Raw genomic sequence first — 27,719 nt, 5'->3', positions numbered from 1 at the left:
TATCACGGCCACAGATAATTTCTTACATTGTTCTCTTCTCCCTTTTATCTTCACAATAACCCTGTGAGGTGGGCGAGGCTGAGACTGGCTTCAGACTGGCTTTCAGACCTTATGGAGCTCAATCCCTACTTGTATCAGATGACGGGAGCTTTGACTTTTAGAGGCTCATATCCCAAAAACCTTCTTGGTCTCCGGGAGGCTACTGAACTCGAATCTAGGTCATCATATTTGAATGTCCTGAAAGAGATCCCTTTCTCCTAGAAAACAAGCATGGCTGTGACAGATTTTCCAATCTAGCATTTTTCACTGACCTGCTAGTTTTCTATGATCAGGGATTTTTTTTAAAAAAAACCTGTGAGTCAGATACAGCTATAGTGATAGAAACAGCATGGGCCTTATGTATATAGTTACACGGGGAATCCTAGGTCTTGGGGCTTTTAAAACAAAGATTTTATCTTGTCAGTTTTGTGTTTCTGTCTCTTATTTATGTTGTAAAATTGTCTTCCTAATACAAAAAAAAGATATTATTTTTGAAAGTTCACATCTTCAGCATGTTAGCCCAAACAATACCATTATCTATCAGTTCTGTAATCTGTTGTGCAATTCCATTGCAAAGAAACAGCAACATTTGAGTCAGGTAAGAAGAATTGTCAGTTTTCTGTGTGCAGTCATAAAGACTGGCTCAAGACCACCCAGCCAGATTCTCTAGCCAAATGGGAATTTGAACCTGGGACTTCCGGATCCTAGTCCGACACTCCCAGGGGTGGCCAATCTATGGCACTCCAGATGTTCATGGACTACAATTCCCATCAGCCAATTGGCCATGCTGTCAGGGACATCTGGAGCACCATAGGTTGCCCACCCCTGCTTCTAACCTCTATATCACACTGCTTTTAAAAAGCACCTGCATTCACCAATAAAATGGTTAAGAAATGCGGGTGGGGGGGGGGCATTGCTCAAAGGAATATTTTAGTGTTGTCAGAGCAAGTTTCTTGGGAAGCTGAGGTGCAGAGAAACCTTCTACAGCAGTGGCGTAGGAGGTTAAGAGCTTGTGTATCTAATCTGAAGGAACCGGGTTTGATTCCCAGCTCTGCCGCCTGAGCTGTGGAGGCTTCTCTGGGGAATTCAGATTAGCCTGGGCACTCCCACACATGCCAGCTGGGTGACCTTGGGCTAGTCACAGCTTCTGGGAGCTCTCTCAGCCCCACCCACCTCACAGGGTGTTTGTTGTGAGGGGGGAAGGGCAAGGAGATTGTCAGCCCCTTTGAGTCTCCTGCAGGAGAGAAAGGGGGGATATAAATCCAAACTCCTCCTCCTTCTCCTCCTCCTCCTCCTCCTCCTCCTCCTCCTCCTCCTCTTCTTCTTCTTCTTCTTCTTCTTGTAAAGGGCACTGAAGGGGATTTATCGAGCGATAATAAACCAATTTTGAAGTTAGGAATTGACAGTGACTCTAATTCCGGCTGCCCTTCCTTTCAATTTCTAATCCTCGGGCTACACATTGGACTCCTCGAGTTATCCGCTGCCTGCACTTTGCTCAGCAAATGCTTTTGTGTGTGTGTGACAGGGAGGATTGGGTGCGGTGGGAATGCTGCTGTCAGCATCTTTTCACCCACCGGAGGGTTTCTATGGGGATGTGTTATTTTTTGACACTGGAGGTCAGCGCTTGTGCCAATGGAGAGGGTACATGTTGACTCTTTGCTGGGACCCTGCTGCCGCGGAGAACATGCCTGGAAGGTGTGTGAAATGGGGATAAAGCTCCGTGTACAGAATCCAGGTTCAGAGGTGGAAGTTGAAGCCAGTAATGAGTTTTGGAAAGTGAAAGGAAACTCTGAAACAAATGTATCTGCCAGTTCCCCTTGTAATCAGGGCTGTTTTTATTTAGACCCGTGGTGGTGAACCTTTGGCACTCCAGATGTAAAGGACTACAATTCCCAATTGGCCATGCTGGCAGGGGCTGATGGGAATTGTAGTCCTTTACATCTGGAGTGCCAAAGGTTCGCCACCACTGATTTATTTATTTTATTTATTTTATTTATTATCGTATTTATATACCGCCCCATCCCCTGAGGGCTCTGGGCGGTGAACAACAGAATAGTGTTACATAAATAATCGTAACAATAAATAAGTAATATAAAAATACAGCGTCATTAAAACATAAAATTATAACATTTCACTTGGCGTCCAATATTAAACTATAAATAAAACCCCTCCCATTTAGACCCTCCTTTTCTCTCTCGTGGAGACCCATATTCATTTTCTCATCCTCTATTTTACCCTCATAACAACAACCCTGGGAGGTAGGTTTGGCTGAGAAGGGGCGGCAGCCTCTACGTGGCCCACCACTGATAGCAGTGGTGATTCGAACCCAGGTCTGCCAGAATCCTAGTTTGCCATGCTGCATCAGTGGCTCCGTTCCACCAGTTTTTTTAAAAAGGAATTTTGTTGATGCTTCATTGCTTCAGAGCCTCGTTCTGTGATTGTCTGTGCCTTGTACAATCGATGCATCAAAGGTTACTTTCCCCTCCCCCCGGATAAAAGAACTCACAGAAATGATCTAATAAACAGGCAAGCCGCTCTTAACTTCACACCGTGCCGGACAGACTGATTCGCAGGCATTTCTCCAGCTAGGAGAGAAGGTTACATATACTCGTGTATAAGCCGACCTGTGTATAAGCCGAGGCACCTAATTTTACTACCAAAACCTGGGAAAACTTATTGACTCGCGTATAAGCCGAGGGTGGGAAGCCAGGAGGCAGAGGGAGCTCCTTATTTGGGCAGTGACTCCCCCGATGTCACTGCTCGAATAAGGAGCTCCCTCTGCCTACCGGTTTGAGGAAGCCCAGCCAGCCACCCTCCGAGGAGGGCAGCAACAAGTGACTTGTGCAGCCGCAGGGAGGTCGTCCCGGGCCACGCCCCTAGCCTCGGCAGAGGCCTGAAGAGCTGGCTGGTAAGCGGTGGCTCGTGTATAAGCCGAGGGGGCATTTTTCAGTCTTAAAACATGGCTGAAAAACTTGGCTTATACGCAAGTATATACGGTATTTAGTGGGATGTAGGCCTGGTTCAGTAACCCGTCTGTTTCTCCTTCCTTGCAGGTGAGTGTCCTGACCACCTTGGAACGAAGGTTCAACCTCCAGAGCGCCGACGTGGGGGTGATCGCCAGTAGCTTCGAGATTGGGAACTTGGCGCTCATCTTGTTCGTGAGCTACTTCGGTGCCCGGGGACATAGGCCACGTTTGATCGGATGCGGTGGGATCGTGATGGCGCTGGGCGCTCTTCTCTCGGCGCTTCCTGAATTCCTGACCCACCAGTATGAATACGAGTCGGGGGAAATTCGTTGGGGGGCTGAAGGGAGGGACGTGTGCGTGGTCAACGGATCTACCCGCCGCGAAGGACCAGACCCGGAGCTAATCTGCAGGAACCGGACTGCCACAAACATGATGTACTTGCTTCTCATTGGAGCGCAGGTCCTCCTAGGGATTGGTGCTACCCCTGTGCAGCCTCTAGGGGTTTCCTACATCGATGACCATGTGAGGCGGAAAGATTCTTCCCTGTATATAGGTAAGTGAGAGAACTTCCTGGTAGTCTGCCTTGGGAATTTGAAAACATTTTGTGGGCCATACCTGGGCATGGTGATATTTGGGGGAAGATGCAACACCATTTCTGGATGACATTCTAGGAATTTCTCTTCTTATCTCTATGGTAAAGGCCATAGAGACATAAAGGCCGTAGAGACATATAGAATCACTGCGGAGGCCATTTTCTGGCCATTTCCCTCCCCCACTCCCACCACCTTTTTCAGCCTATGATCACATTTGGAATTCTGACACAACATGATGGGCACAGCAACAAAATGGCTGCCATAGGAGTGATTGCCTCAGCTTAACTTCAGTAACCCAGTGCAGATCTTTGTACTGTGGTGGTGTTACCGCTGCTGCTCGGGTAACATTAAGTGATTTCAGCTCAGGCAATGTAGTGAGGCGCAGGAAGCCGGTGTTCTTCGAAAGCAGCAGTGGCGTAGCGGCTAAGAGCAGGTGCACTCTGATCTGGAGGAACCGGGTTTGATTCCCAGCTCTGCCGCTTGAGTTGTGGAGGCTTATCTGGGGAATTCAGACTAGCCTGTGCACTCCCACACACGCCAGCTGGGTGACCTTGGGCTAGTCACAGCTTCTCGGAGCTCTCTCAGCCCCACCCACCTCACAGGGTGTTTGTTGTGAGGGGGGAAGGGCAAGGAGATCGTCAGCCCCTTTGAGTCTCCTGCAGAAGAGAAAGGGGGGTTATAAATCCAAGCTCTTCTTCTTCTTCTTCTTTATTTGGAAGTTGTTGCTACAGCTAAGGCAGAGGAATCGCGCCCTCGTAACCAAGCCCAGGACTTTTTATACACAAAGATCAAAAGGGGCAAGGGGGCAGGTAAGGGGGCAGGTCCCTTACCTTGCAACAATAAAGAAACATCAACACATAAAAGAAAGGTACAGTTACAACTTTGTGTATGGGACCACGAGATCCCGCTGTCAGGCATCTTCCCGTGAGACTTCAAGATAGTCCAGGAGCAGGGAGTGGAAAGTGTCCATTCATAAAACTGGGTGAGGCTGTTAACGCACCCAGGAATCTGGTTATCAGATGGGCTGCTTCCTTTGTCCTGCAACAAAAGAGAGATTCAAATGGTCCAATGGTGATCTTGGTGCATCCTTCAACAGCTGGGATATCTGGGGTGCCGTCATCGGATTCAATTTGTAATTCCAAAGGGTCTTTGTTTTTGCTAAAGAGGTTTACCCGGTGTTGGCCCAAACTGAATTCCAAGACTAGCTTCCTGGGGTCTTAATATCAGCTGCTGCAAGCAGTTACTTTTACCAACATATACAAATATCAAAAATAACATTTTCTAATTAAAAGAACTTACAACAAAAGAGCACAAATGAAATATCCTAAACTAGCATTAACAAACCTTAAATCAACTTAAAAAACCTAGCTAAGATGTAAGCCTACACATTGGGCCAACAATAAATCCAACACTGAGGGGCTCAAAGGGATAAAAGCAAGAAGAAAACCATGTCGAACATTAACACACTCATATATACATGTTCTTCCCTGACCTTATGGAGACTTGTGGGCAACACTGGTCTCTTTGCTCTGGTCCTTAGCCAGTGTAGTCAGGAAAGGGGCTTAGGAAAATATTTTTCATATTTTCCCGGCGGTAACAGTGGCAGCTATTGCTAAACAAATGATTTTTTAAAAATCTTCACAGCCAATTAAATCTCCAATAATTGATCAGAGGCCTTGCTGGGCAAAAGCCCGCAGTGGCGTAGGAGGTTAAGAACTCATGTATCTTAACTGGGTTTGATTCCCAGCTCTGCCGCCTGAGCTGTGGAGGCTTATCTGGGGAATTCAGATTAGCCTGTACACTCCCACACACGCCAGCTGGGTGACCTTGGGCTAGTCACAGCTTCTCGGAGCTCTCTCAGCCCCACCTACCTCACAGGGTGTTTGTTGTGAGGTGGGAAGGGCAAGGAGATTGTAAGCCCCTTTGAGTCTCCTGCAGGAGAGAAAGGGGGGATATAAATCCAAACTCCTCCTCCTCCTCCTCCTCCTCCTCCTCCTCTTCTTCTTCTTCTTCTGATTCTTCTTCTTCTTCTTCCTCCTCCTCCTCCTCCTCCTCCTCCTGGCTCGAGAGTAGGAGCAGGGCTGCAAGATCTCCCAGGGGAGGTGGGCCATTTTGGATCAGAAGGCTCATGCTTCTGATCCAAAATGGCCCCCGTTGTTGTATTTGGTGGCAAAATGGTGGCTTTCTTTTCTCCCTGCACGTGAAACACACAGCGCTTCTTCCTTGCCCTTGTGCCCTCGGAGCCATGCCCGTGGGTTGACCGTGGCAACGGTTCCTGGGCAAAAATAGCTCCTTCATGACTTGTCTTTCTCTGAAGTGGCTGTTGACGGGGAGCTACCTGCTGCGGTCTTCCTTCGTCAGAAAAAGGGGTTGGTACGAAACCTCACAGCCAGCAAAAAGCAAAATTGTACCAAAAAGGGCTTTAGGTAATGCTGAAGAAAAGCCTCCCACTGGAGTGCAGTAACGAAATTTTACTTATATAAAGCCATAACCAAAAAGTAGATTGGCATACAATTAAACACAGCCCAAGGCCAAACAATAAAACATAGCAGAATAAGCTAGTCGGAATCTAGATATTTGCCAACCTCGTAGTCACAACTTTAAGGCTTATTAGATTAATTAGTACCCAAGAACCACATTTGTAATACTGATAAGGATAATCAAAGTCGGACTTGCGCTCTGCTTGTTTAACTCATGCTTCTTGCAAACTCATTCTGATCCACTCGGTTTTCCTTGGAATGGCCTTCAAGGGCTGGTAGCAGAATTGTTCTCTTCTGCACATCCTTGGCTGCTCACCTGGTATAACCATCACCTTAAACTCTCTGCTCCTGTGGAAGTTAGGCAGGTATCAACCACAGTTGGTGCCTTCTCCGTGGTGGCTCCCCATCTTCTGTTAGGTCTCGGAACCTTAAGCCAATAAACGGACTCTGAAGTATCAGTCAGCAGCGTTTATTGACCTTACTTGGCAAACTGGCATTCACAGACCCATATATTTATTTATTTATTTATTTATTTATTTATTTATTTATTTATTTATTTATTTATTTATTTATTTATTTATTTATTTCATTTTTAAACCACCCTCCCCCAAAGGGCTCAGGGCGGTGTACATCAACATAATAATACAAATATAAAACAATCTATAACAACTTTAAATTAATAGAATTTAAACAGTTTAAAATTTACAATTTACAGATGGCGACTTATCCCCTAACCGATCCCCTCCCAGCTTCTGGAATCGAGGCTGCCCCAAGGTCAGCAGCAGATAGCGAAGGAGCCACCTGGTCTCCTGCCCACAACAAGATAACAGTTGTAACTCTTTTTCTCACGAGACAGGAGATGCAGGGGATGCCTAGTTTACTACAAAGCATGCAAAGCCATAAAGCACAGATCAAGGAAAGAATGCACAGATGGCAGTGTTAACCTACAGCAGGCTGGTTACATATATCAGAGACACTGGTTACATATATCAAAAAGGCATTGCTTGATATATCTGGTGGTTACATGGTTTATTCAGATACGCATCCCGCTGACATCTTCAGAATTCCACATCTGCTTCTTCTGCCTCCCCTACTGATAATTTGCTACAACTGATGATTGAGCTGGCTTTGGATTGAGTTGTTCTCCTGTCAGTTGGCTTATTTACATCTTCTTAGGTACCTGTACGCTAGCAAAGAGTTTTAAAAAATTTGGCTTACTTATGCCTCTGATGTATGCTGCTGAGCCATGAGGGTTCTACTGTTTAGATTTAGAGAATTCTTAGTTTGTTTTTAATTTTCACTGTTTGTGCCATGAGAAACCTCAAGCAGTGTATGTTGCATATACATCTCCTAACTGGATAAAATCACCCACCTGCCAGATGTACCTTGAACGTTTAGCGGAAAATTCTGACTATGGTTGACGCTACCTTGTTTACCTCTTTCAATAGTATGTACGTTGAGATCTTTCTTCAGCCCTGTTATTCAGATTTTAAAAATTTATTTAGGAAGTAGATGTACTTACCACCTGTCCCAAGACTGCTTGAGGCAAGGTGCACAGTTCTCAATTGGCAGTGCAAAATTGCTGTGTGTTGTGGCCTGCCAGGTGCGAAACAGTCTCAGCCAGGTAGCAATGACAAGTCAATCTATCAGTGCATGGCTGCAGGGGCGTATCTGCCTGGGGACGTGGGGTAACCCATGTCCTCGGGTGCTGCTAATCTGGTCACATGGGGCGCAAAATCGCCCTCCCCCTATGTGACCAGATGTCTTCCCCTTGTCTGACTTGGGCCTCCCTCAGCGCTGGCCACATCACAATGATATGGGTGGGGGCGGGGCTCTGGGACCCACAGTGTTGGGCCTCCGTGACCACTGGGGGGTGGTGTCCGGAGAAGGTTTTGTCCCCGGGCGCCGTTTTCCCTTCATATGCTTCTGCATGGCTGGCCAGCTTAATTTGGCTCAGCGGGTCACCGATAGCACCCACTTCCCCTACCAGCATGGCCAATTGGCCATGCTGGTAGGGGCTGATGGGAATTGTAGTTCCTGAACATCTGGAGAGCCGCAGGTTCCCTACCCCTGCTCTAGACGTATCCCTTGCGGTATCTACAGGGAAGAGGCTGTCTGTCCAGTTTTGTCATTGCGGGAAGTCACTCATCTTTGACAGGACGTGGTGTTACCCAAGGTGGAGAGACAGTCTCTCAATATAATGGGAATATTAGCCTAGAGCAGACTGGTTATTAACACTGCAAAAGGCTGGCTAGAGGATATTTTAATACCAGTGTATACGAAGATCAGCTCCTGGAAGAAAATCCAGAGAGAAGAAGAAGAAGAAGAGTTGGATTTATATCCCCCCCCCCCCCGCTTTTCTTTCCTGTAGGAGACTCAAAGGGGCTTACAATCTCATTGCCCTTCCCCCCTCACAACAAACACCCTGTGAGGTGGGTGGGGCTGAGAGAGCTCCAAGAAGCTGTGACTAGCCCAAGGTCACCCAACTGGCGTGTGTGGGAGTGCACAGGCTAATCTGAATTCCCCAGATAAGCCTCCACAACTCAAGTGGCAGAGCTGGGAATCAAACCCGGTTCCTCCAGACCAGAGTGCACCTGCTCTTAGCCACTGCTCTTAGCCGCTACGCCACAGATGCAAAACTGACAATTTTTATTGTAGGGATAAGGGGTTTACAATCACTTGGTTCAATCAATCAAGTTTGTTTACTGTCTTGGACCAAAAGTTTAATCACTTTGTTTAATGCATCAAGCATGCACACACAGAGATCCTAAGATGCAGATAGGTTGGAAAATAGATATGGAATAGACAGGGGTATGGGATATATGGGTAATACGACCTGATCGCAACATGAAGAGGATCCAGGGTTTAGAGCCAAATGGCTAACGTTTAGTTCCAGGGGGCAACGCATTGGACACAGCGACAAAGATGGAAAGGTGTCCGTGGCACTGGCCGATTGACCCTTTGGAGGGTAGGACAGTGATGGCGAACCTTTTCGAGACCAAGCGCCCAAACTGCAACCCAAAACCCATTTATTTATCGCAAAGTGCCAACACGGCAATTTAACCTGAACACTGAGGCTTTAGTTTAGAAAAAATGGTTGGCTCCGAGGCGTGCGTTACTTGGGAGTAAGCTTGGTGGTAGTCAGTGGCTTTGCTTTGAAGCAACCATGCAACTCTTCCAACGGGTGAATCACAACCCTAGGAGGGTTTACTCAGAAGCAAGCCCCATTGCCAGCAACCGAGCTTACTCCCAGGTAAAGGATTGCGCTTTTGTTCCTTGCATGAAAATCAGTGGGGTTTAACAGTGCTTAACAGAGTTACCTATACTGCTTCCCCAAAACTAGATCTTAGGTTTAATGCTAATAATCGAGCCCAGCAGCCCAGGCCAGATGTTGGAGGGGGGCACTCTGCGTGTGCCCACAGAGAGGGCTCTGAGTACCACCTCTGGCACCCATGCCATAGGTTTGCCACCACTGGGGTAGGACATTTATAGGGTGAAGAACTACCTCTGGGGCTGTCAGGACAACCTTTGGGGGATGTTTGGGTAAATGTGAGAATCTGTAGGTAGATCTGGCTATTGCCAGAGAATGGGCTGCCCATCTCTGCAATGCCAGCATCGCCCTTTAAGCTGGCACCCGGGCAGAGATACTTGTGAATCTCCCCCACACTGTGCCAGGGTGGTATGGTAACAGGTGGGGCAAATAAACCATGACAGCACATGTCTTTTGTCTGCTGATTTATTAAGGGCCCCATCCCTTCTCCCTAACCCCCCCCCCCAAGCGATTCCCTGTTCATTGGTAGAAAAGTCTCTGTTTCACGGCTCATTGTCCCCCAAGTAGATTATTTTCGAACAATGGCTGGCATCTTGATTACTGAAGAAAAACAGTATCTCAGAAAGGGATGGCTTTCACCGATGTCTGCGGCAGAGGAGAGGAGTCAGCCAGAGATGGGGGTATTATGGATCGCCCCTTTGTCTCTTCGCTTTTTGTAATTGGAACGGCAACGGGGAGATAAGCGTCCTATTTATTCACGGTAGCTGGCATTAGAGAAAGCTGATGATCTGTTAATAATCCTTTCGGGCCTACGGCTGTAACGAGAAAATGGTTAATTAGGGAGATGCTCCCTTCCCGTGTCTTTGGAGGGCCGCGTCTGTGAAGTTCCCCCAAACTTTGGTGGCGCAGATGGTTTTGGGTTGGATTCAGTGTACAGAATGTGGCTTTCTTTAGTGTCACAGTTTAGTGTCATAGCTCAGTTTCTGGTGGTGGTGGGGCTACCAGGAGCAAAGAGTGACCTAGTCTGGCATTGTTGGCAATATAGTGACATCACTTCTGGGGCGAACTGGAAGTTATATCATCCTTTCATGCGGGACATGCTGGAATTTGGGACATGGAGAGATGCTGGGCTTTGGGCAGACTCTATGGTAGAAGACGTTTTTACTATTTCCCCCCCCTAACCAGAGCATTCCCATGTTGGTGGCAATGTGATGATGATGAAGAAGAGGAAAAAGAGTAGTAGTAGTAGTAGTAGTAGTAGTAGTAGTAGTAGTAGTAGTAGTAGTAGTAGTAGTAGTAGTAGTGGTGGTGGTGGTGGTGGTGGTGGTGGTGGTGGTGGTGGTATAGTAGTAGTAGTAGTAGTAGTAGTAGTAGTAGTAGTAGTAGTAGTAGTAGTAGTAGTAGTAGTAGTAGTAGTAGTAGTAGTAGTAGTAGTTTGGATTATTGCCCCCCTTTCTCTCCTGTAGGAGACTCAAAGGGGCTTACAATCTCCTTTCCCTTCCCCCCCACAACACCCTGTGAGGTAGATGGGACTGAGAGAGCTCCGAAGAGCTGTGACTAGCCCAAGGTCACCCAGCTGGCATGTGTGGGAGTGCACAGATAAGCCTCCCCAGCTCAAGCGGCAGAGCGGGGAATCAAACCCGGTTCCTCCAGATTAGAGTACACCTGCTCTTAACCACCACGCCACTGCGCATACGCACAGCTTACAGGGAATATTGGTTCTGTGGTTTCTAGTAATTCCTCCCCAAAGTTACCCTACACCACTTCTGGGAGGTGCCAGAGATTCTTAGAGCTCCTCTACTTCACCTCTGAGGTTTTCAGCAAAATAACCTGCTGTCTCTATATACAGAAATCCCTTTTTGATTTTACAAATCTTTGGTTCATACAAAATGCATATTCCTTGATATCAAATACAGTTTGTAGACATTCTGGTCCATTCCCACACCAGGTAGTGATATAGCGATGCTGCCAGCATCATACTCCTTCATTTTTCTGCCTGTACCCCTCCTGTTGGTTGCCCTCTGGGCAAGGGGAGTACCGTGTTTCCCCGAATATAAGACAGTGTCTTATATTAATGTTTGCTCCCAAAGATGCGCTATGTCTTATTTTCAGGGGATGTCTTATTTTTCTGTGTTCTGTTCGTCGGGCATGCTTCCAAACAAAAACTTTGCTACGTCTGACTTTTGGGGGATGCCTTATATTTCGCACTTCAGCAAAACCTCTACTATGTCTTATTTTAGGGGATGTCTTATATTCGGGGAAACAGGGTAGCAAGTACCGAGTGGTCACTAACTACCACGACGCTGAGCGATGAGTACGGAAGTGAACCTGCACTATGCCAGCGGTGGAGGCACGGACCCTGGGATGCTGGTGTGGGATCCAGAGCCGCGTTCCAGCACTGGGAAGGGGGAGGCCTGTGGCGGCTGCGTGTGTTATGGCGCAGCCTGGTCCCACTGGAGACCCCTGGGAGGAAGACTCCGATGGAGAGGAAGGGACAATTTTGGTTCCAGATTCCCAGGCACTGCCTGTAAACACAGGGCCTGAGCCGTCATTCGTTTCTGCAGGACCAGTTCCAGAGGCTCAGGCGGTGCATTCAGGTCTTACTTTCGGGGGATGCCTTATATTTCGCACTTCAGCAAAACCTCTACTATGTCTTATTTTCAGGGGATGTCTTATTTTTCTGTGTTCTGTTCGACGGGCATGCTTCCAAACAAAAACTTTGCTACGTCTTACTTTCGGGGGATGCCTTATATTTTGCACTTCAGCAAAACCTCTACTACGTCTTATTTTTTGGGGATGTCTTATATTTGGGGAAACAGGGTAGCAAGTACCGAGTGGTCACTAACTACCACGACACTGAGCGACGAGTACAGAAGTGAACCTCAACAGCAGGTGTAATGTGTGAATCATTTGGAGAAGGGCGTGGGAAAGTCTTCTTTCCCTTGTTGCGCTTTGATCTGGGCGGAGGCTCCTGCTGACAGATTTTAGCCCTCTGTGGATATTCTCTTTTTGTGCGTGCGATGCGCTGTCTGCCTGCCAGTGCCCTCGGGAGATTTTCTCTCTAAAATTCAAACTGCCGTCCTCTGCAGCCTCTTGACAGTTCTGTCAGGTTTTAAACAACAACGCAGCATGTGAGGATTGACGTTTCTTGATATTTCCCTGGTTTCCCCACCTTAGTGATAAAATAAATAAAACGGGCTTCTTCGGTTCGGCTCTTAGGCAGCGAGCCACACTGTCTGAATGGATAAAAACAAAACCCTTTTCCTCGGTCGGAATCAAAAAGACGGCACCGGAGGCTTTTGTAACTTTATCAAGATGAACTAGAATAAGTTTTTATTTATCCCAACAGAAATGGATTCTGGTGAAGCAGATAGTAACCTGAAAAGTAACCTAGGTTTGTTTAGAGGTTATATACCCAAGTAGCTAATGTTGCTGGCTCATTGTTTTGTTACAGTGTAGTTCAGTTCTTCAGAGGAAGGTTTTTGCTTAGGCGTTTTCTTCCTTTGGAGCAGCAGTGGCGTAGGAGGTTAAGAGATCGTGTATCTAACCTGGAGGAACTGGGTTTGATTCCCAGCTCTGCCGCCTGAGCTGTGGAGGCTTTTCTGGGGAATTCAGATTAGCCTGTGCGCTCCCACACTCGCCAGCTGGGTGACCTTGGGCTAGTCACAGCTTCTCGGAGCTCTCTCAGCCCCACCGACTCACAGGGTGTTTGTTGTGAAGGGGGAAGGGCAAGGAGATTGTCAGCCCCTTTGAGTCTCCTATAGGAGAGAAAGGGGGGATATAAATCCAAACTCTTCTTCTTTGTTATGCTCTGTATTCACAGCACATAGATGTGATTCAGTGCATTGTTCTCCTTAACTTCCGTGAGGGAAAACAACAGTTTACTCTCAGATTAAGATGTTTAGGCCGTGTGTCTCCGCACTATTCAAGGCAACCTCTTCCTAGAGATGTCTTGTCCCTCACTTCGCTTTCTTGAGCAGGATTTCCTTTGTTCCTGCGTCTCCAAACAGAAATTGGGCAGCCCCACGCAAGAGTTGGGGGCCTGGCTGCTCCCAGCCACCACCTCCAAAAAGGCATCGAAGGGAGGCTCGAAAAGTTAAAAATACCTTCCCCACTGCCAATAAACCTCTACAGGCTTCAATGGACTTTCACCACCCAAAAGGGTGGCTTCTGTCCGAAGCACAGGCTGCCGGCAGTGGCGTATCTGCCTGGGGACATGGGGTCACCCTTGTCCCTGGGCGCAGCCTTTTGGTCACGTGACCAAATGGCGTGCCCCGCGGACACCAAGCCCCGCCCCGCCCTCCAAAGCCAGGGGGCCGCCCCCAAACCCTGTCCCCTACCTCCGTGCAGGCAAGCTGGAGCTTTTGAAAGCTGGCTGACATGGGAGGAGGCGGGGCCATGTGCGCAGGGGGAGGGCGGCTGGAGAAGGAGTTGTCTCCGGGCGCCATTTCCTACCCATATGCCTCTGGCTGCCAGTGTAATGCTGGCAAAGGCTGGGAGGGAACCGACTAAAGTCTAAACTCCCCTGGCCACACCCCTGACTAAATTTGGCTCCTCCCCTGCCAGATGTTCATGGACTACAATTCTCATCAGCCCCTGCCAATTGGCCATTGCTGGCAGGGGCTGATGGGAATTGTAGTTCATGAACATCTGGAGTGCCATCGGTTCGCCACCACTGGGCTAGGCCATCTGCAGCTGGGGTGTGGAAGTGCGAACTGCCAGACCCAGCAGGGCACAGGCCTAACACCAGTCCACGAACATTGGCAGCCGTGCATATCGGGGACCCGCAACCGTGTGTACCGGGGGACCCGCATGCTCCTGCTGTATGCACACATTCTTCTTTGGGAGATCCGGTTGATGGGAATAAAATGGAACGTCTGAAGAGGGCTTTGGTCTTCTGATTTTATTAGCATAGATATAAACATGGAGCAGATCAGAGAATCGGACTTTTTTCTGCCCAAAGTTTGGCTCCTCCAATATTGTATTTGCTGCAAGCAGAGACATATGTCCTTTTCTCTGCCAGGAGGGGCAGGCCGCCCAAAATGGGTACCTCTATCAGCAACCCCACCCCCGGTTGCTATGATACCTCTTGTTTCAAAATACCGTTGGCTCAAAGGGTGACTTGGCAAATTCTGGTTCGTGTCCAGGGCTATTTCTGTCCCGCCGTTTCTGCTTCGTGATCTCATCGACCCGGGTGAAGCAACAGAAGGTCTGAAATAGACTGTCCAAATTGGATGCCTTTTGTAGCCGTCTGACAAGCGATTTCCGTGCGTGAAGGTTCTAGGTCAGGGGTCTGCACCCTGCGGCTCTCCAGATGTGCATGGACTACAAATCCCATCCGCCCCTGCCAGCAAGGCCAATTAGCCATGCTGGCAGGGGATGACGGGAATTGTAGTCCATGAACATCTGGAGAGCCGCAGGTTGCAGACCCTTGTTCTAGGTCAGGGGTAGGGAACCTTTAAAACCCAAAGAGCCATTTGGACCCATTTTCCACAGAAAAGAAAACACATGGAGCCGCAAATATTTTTTGACATTTAAAATGAAGAAGGGTGCCCCAGCCTGCAGCCCTCCTATGGGGGCTGCTGGCTAGGGCTCTTCTCTTGCACGGAGGCCGCCTGGCTGGCTGGGGAAGAGGGGAGATCTCCCCTCTTCCCCATCCAGCCAGGCAGCCTCCGTGGAAACGAGGGGTGCCCCAGCCTGCAGCCCTCACCTGGGGTTCCTCCGAGGTCTGTGCTGGCTGCGGCCCTCGGCCAATCTCTTCCCTGCTCTGAATTTCTTAAAGGGGCAATTCCCCAAAGATTGCTTAAAGGGGAAACTTTCCCCTTTAAGCAGTCTTTGGGGAATTGCCCTTTTAAGAAAATCATAGACAGAGGCTCAGGCTGACTGCCTGAATGGCAACCTGGAGCCAGCCTGAGCCGAGGGGGATGTGTGGGGCTGGTGGCGGCGGCGGCGGCGGGCAGACGGGCAAGAGCTGCACAGCAAGCAGGAAAGAGCCGTTTTAGGCTCGGGAGCCGCGGGTTCCCGACCTATGTTCTAGGTGAACGTTCTAGGCAGGCTCAGAACACTGCTCTTGGCTGCACGTGCAATGGATGTTGCAAGCTGGGAGTTGCACAATTGGCGCTGCATTCGGTCCATGGCTTTTGATGGCTTTTAGGGGCGTAGAGACCTGTGTGGCACTAGGATGGCCAGCTTCAGGTTGGGAAATGCCTGGAAATTTCGGGGGTGGAGCTTGGGGAGGGTGGGGCTCGGGAAGGGGAGGAACTTCAGTGGACTACCAGGTCATGGAGTCCATCTTCCAAAGCAACCATTTTCTAGTCCAGGGGTCTGCAACCTGCGGCTCTCCAGATGTTCATGGACTACAATTCCCATCAGCCCCTGCCAGCATGGCCAATTGGAGAGCCGTAGGTTGCAGACCCCTGTTCTAGTCTACGTCACCAAGAGATCAGTTGTAGTAACAGGAAATCGCCAGTGATTAATCCAATACCACACTGCACCAAATGTGTAAAGGTCAATCAGACTTGTTAACCCTTATTTCATCATTTAAGAAGAAGAGTTTGGATTTATACCCCCCTTTCTCTCCTGTAGGAGACTCAAAGGGACTTACAATCTCCTTTCCCTTCCACAGCCCCTACAACAAATACCCTGTGAGGTGGGTGGGGCTGAGAGAGCTCCATGGAGCTGTAACTAGCCCAAGGTCACCCAGCTGGCATGTGTTGGAGTGCACAGACTAATTTAGTTCCCCAGATAAACCTCCACAGCTCGAGTGGCAGAGTGGGGAATCAAACCCGTTTCTCCAGATCAGAGTGCACCTGCTCTTAACCACTGTTCCACTGCTACTCCTATTCCACTGCTGTTAATTTAAGGGCTAACAGGTCTGACTGATGTTTACGCATTTGGTGCAGTGTGGTATTGGATTCATCTTCTGGATGCACCTGCCCCTTTAGCATTATGTTCATACCACCCCCCCCCCCCCAAGAAGTCTACCTCCCATGTCCCTTCTCCTTCCTATAATTTCCTTTCCTTCTTCCTCCTTTCCCCCCAAGCATGAATGGAGCATGAATGGAGGTGTGGCTGTGGTTTTATCATCCCTTCCCTTGGGCTGATGGGAATTGTAGTCCACGAACATCTGGAGAGCCGCAGGTGGCAGACCCCTGCGCTAGCCAAACGACTGGATTAAATCTGGCCTGACCTCGCCGGCTGGGATGCTGGCATCATGTTCCAGCCCCGGGGTGGGGGATGGGGGTAGTGGTGTATGCACTCTGTGGTGGTGGGTGGGTGTCATCATCCCCACACCAGTGGGATTGTCCCTCAGCCAGAGTGCCTAGGGTGGGCAAATCTGCCTGTATGGCTGGGGTGCTTTTCCCAGAAGCGGATTTGCCCCCGCCCCTTCGGATGGGGCTCTAAAGCTCCCGGGTTTCCAAGAAATGAAGGGAAGACCTTTAAATTGGGGTAGAAATCCTCTGTGGCATAGAAATTTGCCGATCTTTCTCTTAAAGGAGCAGCAGTGGCGTAGGAGGTTAAGAGCTCGTGTATCTAATCTGGAGGAACCGGGTTTGATTCCCAGCTCTGCCGCCTGAGCTGTGGAGGCTTATCTGGGGAATTCAGATTAGCCTGTACACGCCCACACATGCCAGCTGGGTGACCTTGGGCTAGTCACAGCTTCTCGGAGCTCTCTCAGCCCCACCTACCTCACAGGGTGTTTGTTGTGAGGGGGGAAGGGCAAGGAGATTGTCAGCCCCTTGGAGTCTCCTGCAGGAGAGAAAGGGGGGATATAAATCCAAACTCTTCTTCTTCTTAAGTGACCCTCGTGGCCTAGATTTCCCTGGCCCACGTTTAGAACAGCAGCCGTTTCAGTGGCGTATTTTGGGTTTTGAATTTTGCCGAGCGTGGCTTGGGTAAAAGGGCAGGGATTCTGGGAGAGTTCACATGACTTGAGACTCCAGAATATGTGCATCCCGCCCCGTTGTTTTTGTCGCCGTGGCAACCGTTGCTAGGAACAGGAGGAAGGATTTGGGAGGAAAAATAAAATCTCAGGGCTCCGGAATGAGCCTAGAGGATATTCACAATTCAAGCTTGGGCTAGTGTCCCATCTGTTTCCCCTGCTAACAGCGAGCGGTGAATCCTCCACGGCCGGAGTTCGTGTAAAAACCTCAGAAGAGGGCACCCGGCAGTGGAGGGGTGCAAGTGGAAGAGCCAGGAAAGGCATAGTATTTTCAGGACACTTCTTGAGAAGGCAGCTGTCCGGTCAAGAGGTGCCCTCCTGACAACTCGCGCCCTCCAACAGGTACATATACTCCACTTGCTTTCCCAACATCAGATCCTCTGAAGATGCCAGCCACAGATGCAGGCGAAACATCAGGAGAGGATGCTGCCAGAACACGGCCATACAGCCCGGAAACCACACAGCACCCGAACTCGTGCCCTGTCTCCCGAATCCCATCTTTCATTTCTCAAGGGCTGCATTAGACCTTCCAATCTCTCTCCTCCACGTGGATGTCCCTCGGTAGCTTAATGGGGACAAAAACACTCCGTGTTGGTTTCATTTTACATGCCACCCTTCCCCATAGGGGCCCAGGGAGGCTTCCAACGTTGGTTGACAACAATAAAAGCAATAAAACTGCATCCAGCGCCACAATCACTACCAAGGAGTTCCAAGAAGTTCCTTCAAGCCCAAGGGAACTCTTGGTTGCCAGAACTCTGACTCTGCCCCAAAGCCACCAAAGCCACCAACCGACCCTGCAAGGTAGGCTCAGTTAGTTCTCCAGTAGTGTGGTCTTAAATGGTCTGCTGAATTTATTTAAGTGCAAGTATCTAGACAGTACGTACTTTAAGCAGCAAGAAAAGAAAGAACCTAATTTGTCTCAGAACAGGAGACTTTGTCTAACATAGGCTCATTCCGCACATGGTGAATAATGCACTTTCAAACTGCTTTCAGTGCTCTTTGAAGCTGTGCGGAATAGCAAAATCCACTTGCAAACAATTGTGAAAGTGGTTTGAAAACACATTATTTTGCGTGTGCGGAAGGGGCCATAATACAGTACAGACAACAATGGCTTTTTCTTGATAGCTACCCCTCAGATCCTCTCAAGTTTCTTTGACGGGCTTCATGCAGCCTGACCCTCTAGTTCTGGAGTGGCCCCGATCCTGTAACCAAAGAGGAATCCTGATAACTCTGGATGCTGTTATAAGGCCTCACAGAACACGCCATGAACCCCTACTTTTTTTCAGTAAATCCCTCGTGGGATGAGACCTCAGAACCAATCATGCCACTTGCCCAATCTAAGAACATAAGAACAAGCCAGCTGGATCAGACCAGAGTCCCATCTAGTCCAGCACTCTGCTACTCGCAGTGGCCCACCAGGTGCCTTTGGGAGCTCACCTGCAGGAGGTGAAAGCAATGGCCTTCTGCTGCTGCTGCTGCTGCTCCCGAGCACCTGGTCTGCTAAGGCATTTGCAACCTCAGATCAAGGAGGATCAAGATGGGTAGCCAGAGATCGACTTCTCCTCCATAAATCTGTCCAAGCCCCTTTTAAAGCTATTCAGGTTAGTGGCCATCACCCCCTCCTGTGGCAGCATATTCCAAACACCAATCACGCATTGCATGCAGAAATGTTTCCTTTTATTAGTCCTAATTCTTTGAAGTACAACATCAACAACATTATTGACTCTTGAAGGGACATAGTTAAAGATGCACCGTTTCAGACGGACTCGCAGTGACTATTTGAAATTTACACAACTTCTTTTCCCTCTTATAGACTGATCTAAATTGACTTCAGTATTGTTTGTTGGTTTGTTTGAACATCTTGTTTATTATGTTCCATTTTATATATCTCTATGTGCACTTTAGGGTTGTAGTTTAGTAATTAGGGGCACCGGCTATATTAAATATAGTACTTGCAGGCAGAATTGGGGTGCTTCGCAGCTCTTTGAGTTTCTGTCCAGCCAACAAAATATCCAGGGCGTAAACTTTCAACAGTCAGAGCTCACTTCATCAGATTCAAGAGCGTCGACTCTGGAAAACTTGTACTCTGAAAATCTTACTGGTCTTCAGGGTGCTCCTAGAAATCTAGTTCTTTAATGGCAGACTGACATAGCTAGCCACCTAAAACTCTTCCCTTGTTCTTAAGAAAATGTCTATGCTGCTTTTTCAGAGAACCTGCTTGTGAGGGTTTGTTGATGAAAACGTGAGAAAAATACAACCTGTAAACGTTCTTAACAATTAATAATGTTATTAACAATTAAAACCCTCGGCATTAAAAAAAAACAACCCGACTAAACGCAGCCCAAAGATTTGAGGCAGCACAGAAGAGCTTTAAAAGAATCTAATACAGGGGTTTGCAACTTGCGGCTCCCCAGATGTCCATGGACTACAAATCTCATCAGCCCCTGCCACCATGGCCAATTGGCCATGCTGGCATGGGCTGATGGGAATTGTAGTCCATGAACATCTGGAGAGCTGCAGGTTGCAGACCCCTGATCTAATAGAACAGTTCTCTCTTTTTAAAAAAGTAAACTTTATTGAAATATAGCACAGAGGAAGCTAATAAAACCTGTTCCCCGATCTCTCTGGGAATACCTGTGGATAGATTAATTGTAGCCCGGTACCTTTATCTCCTGGTTGAGGCCCGGTGGCGTAGAGCAATCACCTTAGCTGGGTGTAATGCCCTGCCTTCCTCCTTTAGTCTTGGACGCCACCTTGGAATTCCACATAAAGAAAGGCAATGCCCGTGTGGCATGGGTTCTGTGGAAACAGTATCTCCTATGCTGTTGGATTGCCCTTTTTATGAGATAGGTAGGAAGAAGCACATAATCCCCTTCCTGCATGGAAGCGAAGGCATCACAGATAAACAGAAGGTTATATATCTTTTAAACAGCCACAACTACGAGCTGTTGGAAGCGGTGGCTAAATTTTTAAATGGTGTTATTTTAACTCGTCAGCAGTTGTAAAGGCTGTTATTATCTTGCAATGTTAATGTTAAGCTATTTATATGCCATTGAAGGTATTCGAAATCGAATCGAAATATAGCACATATAGAACTTTAAAGTTCATTTCAAAGAGAAACAAACTGCAAAAAAGAAAAAAAACAAGAAAAGATCATACAAATATGTCACTTCCTGCTAACCATATTAACTTTCTATCACTTCCACCAGTTTGTATTACAAATTCACAATTCCATATCCTTTTTAATTTTAACTCATACCAATGTGATTCACTCCCATTTATTACCCGCTGGATGTTTTGCATAATATATATATATTCATTATCTTCATGCTGAAGGTGGCTTGACAGGTGTAGAAGTTCATTTCCATCTCAGGTATATTTCACCAGGGGATTCCAGCCTTTTAGAAAGCAGTGTAATAAAACAGTTCTCATGCTTGATGCAGACTGTAAAAAGGATTGTAAAAGATCCACTCCATAATTAAAAGCCAGAGTTGAAAGGTAGGGTTGGCCTGGATCCTGAAGAGGAAGAAGAAGAGGAGGAGAAAGAGAAAGAGAAAGAGGAGTAGTAGTTTGGATTTATGCCCCACCCTTCTCTCCTGTAAGGAGACTCAAGGTGGCTTACAAACTCCTTTCCTTCCCCCTTGTAAGGTAGATGGGGCTGAGAGAGTTCTGAGAGAACTGTGACTAGCCCAAGGTCACCCAGCAGGAATTTAGGAGTGCGGAAACACATCTGGTTCACCAGTTAAGCCTCTGCCACTCAGGTGGAGGAGTGGGGAATCAAACCTGGTTCTCCAGATTAGAATTCACCTGCTCTTAACCACTATACCAGGGGTAGGGAACCTGCGGCTCTCCAGATGTTCAGGAACTACAATTCCCATCAGCCTTTGTCAGCATGGCCAATTGGCCATGCTGGTAGGGGCTGATGGGAATTGTAGTTCCTGAACATCTGGAGAGCCGCAGGTTCCCTACCCCTGCACTATACCATGCTGACTCTGAAAGAGAGATAGGTGCCAGGCGAGTCTGGAGAGGCAGGGCCTTTCAAAGGGGAGGGGTCACCAATTGAAGAGTTCTGTTTCTGGTTGCAGCCTCTGAAGGGGGGGGGCTGGTGGGGGCAGGCTGTACTGAACCAAGAAGCATTCCTTCAAGCACACATTTCTTATCCCAGATGTCCCCAGAGGTATGCGGTTCGGCAGCTTCAACCCACGTCCTCTCGTGTTTCATCCGAAGGGAGCAGATGACAGTCTGGTCCGTCATGCTGACAACATCCTTCCTTTTGCTTCTTGTCAGTAACAGTTTCATCCTTCTTCGCCTAGGTTTGAGGCAGAACATGGTGAGACAGCATTAAGGTTGTCCGTCTCCAGATGGTCAGAAAAACAACCATTTTGCACCTATTGGCTAGCAGCGCCTTTACCTGCAACGCTCTACAGGTCTTCTAAAACCAGGGGCAATAGGTGCAATCCTAGCTGTGTTTGGTGTGGAAGAAAGGTCACATAGTATAGCCCAGTGGTGGCGAACCTTTGGCACTCCAGATGTTATGGACTACAATTCCCATCAGTCCTTTCCAGCATGGCCAATTGTAGTCCATAACATCTGGAGTGCCAAAGGTTCGCCACCACTGGGAATTGTAGTCCATAACATCTGGAGTGCCAAAAGTTCGCCACCATGGGTATAGCCCAATCTCATTATTATTATTATTATTATTATTATTATTATTATTATTATTATTATTATTATTATTATTATTATTATTATTATTATTATTATTATTATTATTATTATTATTATTGTTATTGTTGTTGTTGTTGTTGTTGTTGTTGTTGTTGTTGTTGTTGTTGTTGTTGTTGTTGCTGTTGTTGTTGTTGTTGTTGTTGTTGTTGTTGTTATACACATAACAACACAGCACAAGTGTCTGGAATTCATCTCTGAATATCGAGTCCTTCCCAAGGACCTAGGATATTAGAGGTATTTGCATAGAATATGTGCAGTTCCTAGAAGTGCTGCTTTCTGCAGCAGGTGGACTGATGTTCTGTCCAAGTTTAGGCTTTCCAGATGTTTTTCCAGATTTCTTGGGATGATGATGATGATGATGATTAATAATAATAATAATAATAATAATTATTATTATTATTATTATTATTATTATTTATTTATTTATTTATAATTAGTCTTGTATACCGCCCTTCCCCCGAAGGGCTCTGGGCGGTGAACAACATGATAAAAACAATAATTACAATACCCCCATTAAAACAGATTAATAACAATGCATTGCAGTGGCGTCCAACATAAACACAGACTTCATAAATCCACCCTGGAAAAACAAAACAGAGAAGTGAAGAGCCCAGGAAGTAAAGGGGAAAGGGAGAAGGAAGGGGCGGGGCGCACCTCAGCGGCCGGCCTCCCCAAACGCCCGTTGGAACAATTCGGTCTTACAGGCCCTGCGGAACTCTCCAAGGTCCCGCAGGGCCCGAATAGATGGTGGTAAGGTGTTCCACCAGGCAGGGGCCAGGGCTGTAAAAGCCCTGGCCCGGGTAGAGGCCAGCCGCATCATCAAGGGGCTAGGGACCACTAGCAAATTGGCCTCTGACAAACGTAGAGGCCGTGTAGGGACGTATGGGGTAAGACGGTCCCGAAGGTACGAAGGTCCCAGGCCGCGTAAGGCCTTAAAGGTAAGCACCCATACCTTATGAATGATTCGGAACTCAACTGGAAGCCAATGCAGGCGACGCAGCGCAGGTTGGATGTGTTCTCTGAAGGCACCACCGGTGAGAACACGTGCCGCCGCATGCTGGACCAGCTTCAGCTTACGAAGCAGACGTAAGGGGAGGCCCGCATAGAGCGAGTTACAATAGTCTAACCTAAAGGTGACCGTTGCATGGATAACAACAACAACAACAACAACAACAACAACAACAACAACAACAACAACAACAACAACAATAATAATAATAATAATAATAATAATAGACCGCCCTACCCCCGAAGGGCTCAGGGTGGTTCACAAACCAATCAACATTTAAATACAACAAATAGTTTCAGTTAAAACAATAAATAAATTAGATGTCAGCATCTAAGGACGGTTGGTACTTGGGTGGGAAATCACCGAGGAAGACTCTGCAGAGGAAGACGATGGCAAACCATCTCACTTGTCCTGACAGCCCCTTGCTGGGGTTACCCCTTGGGTTGCAGTTGGATAGCAGATACTTCCCTGTATATTTTCATTGCCGTCACTGTGATTTGTGTCTGAGTAAGCAAGCTTAAGGTCAGGATGGCCAATGATCAGTCATTGCTGATTGAAGTTGGCATGAATTAAAGTGCGGTTGGAGCAGCTGTTTTGAGAAGAGAGTCTCTGGTTTTAGAGTATGACCGGTCAGAAGCAGTATTCTGAGTGCAAAATGTTCGTGCAGGTGATGGAGAAGGGGAGGAGCCTTCTGTCTTCTGCTTGCAATTGTTTGCTTTTTTAAAAAAAGAAGTATTAGAAATAATTTTCAAAATGTAAACGTGCTATCCAGATGCCTGGGGCGCCATTTTAATCACCCAAAAAGGCCTTTGTCACTTAGTTGATTGAAGCAATCAACTAAAACGTTGGAGCACTGTGTGTGTGTGGGTGTGTAATATTTTTGATTCCAATTACTTGACAGCAGTGTTTTTTAAATGTGCTTTAGAGAAGCAGAATCGTGAAGTGGCAGAGTATTGGATGGAACGTTTACTTGCCAAATGTTGCGCTTACTGGGCCAACAACGTCCTAACTTTAAGCCCCCAAAAACTAAAATCATGGTGGCTTCTAATGTCTTTAGACCCTCTAGGTCAGTGGTGGCGAATCTATGGCACGGGTGGCAGAGGTGGCACTCAGAACCCTCTCTGTGGGCAGGCGTGCACAAAGTTCGTCATGTGATAATAGTGTAATTATTTCAGGGAGATTATTAGCATTAAACCGAAGACGTAGTTTTGGGGAAGCAGTGTAGATAACCCTGTTAAGCGCTGTTAAACCCCACTGATTTTCATGGGAAGAACGAAAGCGTGATCCTTTACCTGGGAGTAAGCTCGGTTGCTGGCAGTGGGGCTTGCTTCTGAGTAAACCCTCCTAGGGTCGCGATTCACCCGGAAGAGTTGCACGGTTGCTTCAAAGCAAAGTCACTGACTACCACCAGGCTTACTCCCGAGTAACGCGCACCTTGGAACCAACCGTTTTTTCTAAACTAAAACCTCAGTATTCGGGTTAAATTGCCGTGTTGGCCCTTTGCGATAAATAAGTGGGTTTTGGGTTGCAGTTTGGGCTCTCGGTCTCGAAAAGGTTCGCCGTCACTTCTCTAGGGGGACATTTCAGGGCGTTCCCATTGAACAAGTGAAAATGTTCAAATATCTAGGAGTCTATTTTCATTCTAATGCCCAGTGGGAATTGCACAGAAGTGCCCCAGTGAAAGGGTTCTCATTCCAGACTGGTGGTTGTCGCCCAGTACTTCTGTTCTAAAGGTCATGCATATATCCCTGCGGTTTTAAAGGTCTCCGAGGCAAAGGGTGGAAAAAGAGGAAGAAGAGTTGGTCTTTACACTCTGCTTTTCCCTTCTGCAAGAAGTCTCAAAGCAGCGTGCAATCCGTTCCTTGTGAAGTAGGTGAGGCTGAGAGAGTTCTGAGAGAACTATGACTAGGTTCAAGGTCACCCAGCAGGCTTCTTGGGGAGGAGTGGGGAAACAAACCCGATTGACCAGATTCGCCAAACCCCTCTGCTGGGTCAGGAAAATGGCGTGGGCGGTGGGGATTGCGGTCCTGGCTAGGATCAGGCTCCCGTGACACTCAAGTGGCTTTCCACTGCACTGAAAACCGTTGGTGCATCTCTGGGGGCAGACCTAGGGATGGCATCACATCGTATAGGATGGCCGTGCTCATTTCCATCTCTCTTGCTTGCTGTGCACCTAGCTCGACTTTCCCCATTGCGAACTGTGAGAGCAGCAGTGGCGTGGGAGGTTAAGAGCTCATGTATCTAATCTGGAGGGACCGGGTTTGATCCCCAGCTCTGCCGCCTGAGCTGTGGAGGCTTATCTGGGGAATTCAGATTAGCCTGTGCACTCCCACACACGCCAGCTGGGTGACCTTGGGCTAGTCACAGCTCTTTGGAGCGCTCTCAGCCCCACCTACCTCACAGGGTGTTCTTTGTGAGGGGGGAAGGGCAAGGAGATTGTAAGCCCCTTTGAGTCTCCTGCAGGAGGGAAAGGGGGGATATAAATCCAAACTCTTCTTCTTCTCTTCCTTGGCAAACATTAAAGATGCTGGGGGGAAGAATTAGAACTAATAAAAGGAAACATTTCTTCACGCAACACGTGATTGGTGTTTGGAATATGCTGCCACCGGAGGTGGTGATGGCCACTAACCTGGATAGCTTTAAAAGGGGCTTGGACAGATTCATGGAGGAGAAGTCAATCTATGGCTACCAATCTTGATGCTCCTTGATCTTACATTGCAAATGCCTTAGCAGACCAGGTGCTCAGGAACAGCAGCAGCAGCAGAAGGCCCTTGCTTTCACACCCTGCATGTGAGCTCCCAAAGGCACCTGGTGGGCCACTGCGAGTAGCAGAGTGCTGGACTAGATGGGACTCTGGTCTGATCCAGCAGGCTCTTTCTTACGTTCTTATGTAGACTTTATGTCGGGTCCCAAGTACCTTTTCTCAGCCGACTGAGAAACGTGTCTGTATTTATGATGACAATATCCAGGAGGTTGGGGCAGCAAATTCCATGGAAATATAAACAAGGTTGTGATGGGTTCAGAGTGTCCCTTTAATCAATTAGTGGGACAGCTTTCTAAGTGTGTTGCATTTATAAAAGCAAGAAAAGAAAAAGAAAACCACGGGAAAGTCGTAATGGCTCAGGGTCTGTAGATGTTAGAAGAAAAGAGAGAGAAGAGTTTGGGATTTACACCCTGCTTTTCTCAGCCGTAAGTGGCTTACTGGGAGTCAGCACGGTGTAGTGATTAAGAGCAGGTGCATTTCAATCTGTATCTAATCTGGAGGAACCGGGTTTGATTCCTCGCTCTGCCACTTGAGCTGCAGAAGCTTATCTGGTGAACTAGATTAGCTTGTGCACTCCCACACATGCCAGCTGGGTGACCTTGGGCTAGTCACAGTTCTTCTGAGCAGCAGTGGCGTAGGAGCAGGTGCATTTCAATCTGTATCTAATCTGGAGGAACCGGGTTTGATTCCCAGCTCTGCCGCCTGAGCTGTGGAGGTTTATCTGGGGAATTCAGATTAGCCTGTACACTCCCACTCATGCCAGCTGGGTGACCTTGGGCTAGTCACAGCTTCTGGGCGCTCTCTCAGCCCCACATACCTCACAGGGTGTTTGTTGTGAGGGGGGAAGGGCAAGGAGATTGAGTCTCCTGCAGGAGAGAAAGGGGGGATATAAATCCAAACTCTTCTTCTTCTTCTCAGCCCCACCTACCTCACAGGGTGTTTGTTGTGAGGGGGGGAAGGGAAAGGAGTTGTAGGCCCCTTTGAGTCTGCTTACAGGAAAGAAAGGGGGGATATAAATCCTACTCTTCGTCGTCTTCTTACAAATTCCTTCCCTTCCCCTCCCCCTTGAGAGGTAGGTGGGGTTGAGAGCGTTCTGAGAGAAGCGGGGAATCAAACCTGTTTCTCCAGATTGGGATCCACTGACTGCTAACCACTACACTACTCTGGTTCCACGCTGGTTGCAGCGGCGGCTTCACTTGACATTATATTGCTAATTGCATTCTTTTGCCTGGCGAGGTTTAGAGGCAGAAGAATATCAAATATCCAGATGGGGCTGAATCAGCAACCCACCCTGTTCACAGAAGATTTATTGCAGCCAGGAGCTGTAACACGCAGCAACGAGTTAAACATTCTTGACCCTTGGTTTGCTTCATCCGAAATTCCACGCGATGCCGTGCTTAATTTACAGGCTGCGCAGATATAATTTGCATGTCATTGGTGTGGCGCTCAGTTGTTTCAGTTCCCAGGGCTGAGCATATCATTTTTAAATGACTTCTCTTAGGAAAAAAAAATAGAAGCATGGGGGGTTATTTTTAAGTTGCGTGGAACTGAAGAAGAAGAAGAAGAGTTTGGATTTATATCCCCCCTTTCTCTCCTGTAGGAGACTCAATCTCCTTGCCCTTCCCCCCTCACAACAAACACCCTGTGAGGTGTGGGACTGAGAGAGCTCCGAGAAGCTGTGACTAGCCCAAGGTCACCCAGCTGGCGTGCGTGGGAGTGCACAGGCTAATCTGAATTCCCCAGATGAGCCTCCACAGCTCAGGCGGAAGCTGGGAATCAAACCCGGTTCCTCCAGATTAGATACACAAGCTCTTAACCTCCTGCGCCACTGCTTCTCCTACGCCACTGCAGCCGTTATACACACTATATAAAATTGAAACTCACACGATCTCCGGCAGTGGTGGATGTCATGATGGCCTCCTGTAGA

General features: G+C 47.9%; 1 protein-coding gene across 1 annotated transcript in view; it reads left to right on the top strand.

Annotated features, from left to right (window-relative positions):
• Positions 1-1,684: 1,684 nt before the first annotated feature.
• SLCO3A1 (solute carrier organic anion transporter family member 3A1) overlaps positions 1,685-27,719 on the top strand; it is a 102,572-nt gene continuing 76,537 nt past the window's right edge. The window contains 2 exon segments of the mRNA XM_048481653.1: positions 1,685-1,734; positions 3,065-3,558. Coding sequence (XP_048337610.1) covers positions 1,685-1,734; positions 3,065-3,558 — 544 coding nt within the window.

This window comes from Sphaerodactylus townsendi, linkage group LG17 (genome assembly GCF_021028975.2).
Source record: "Sphaerodactylus townsendi isolate TG3544 linkage group LG17, MPM_Stown_v2.3, whole genome shotgun sequence".
Lineage (NCBI taxonomy): Eukaryota > Metazoa > Chordata > Lepidosauria > Squamata > Sphaerodactylidae > Sphaerodactylus > Sphaerodactylus townsendi.
Note: the sequence above shows the minus strand (reverse complement) of the source record. Positions and strands in the feature narration are given on the sequence as shown.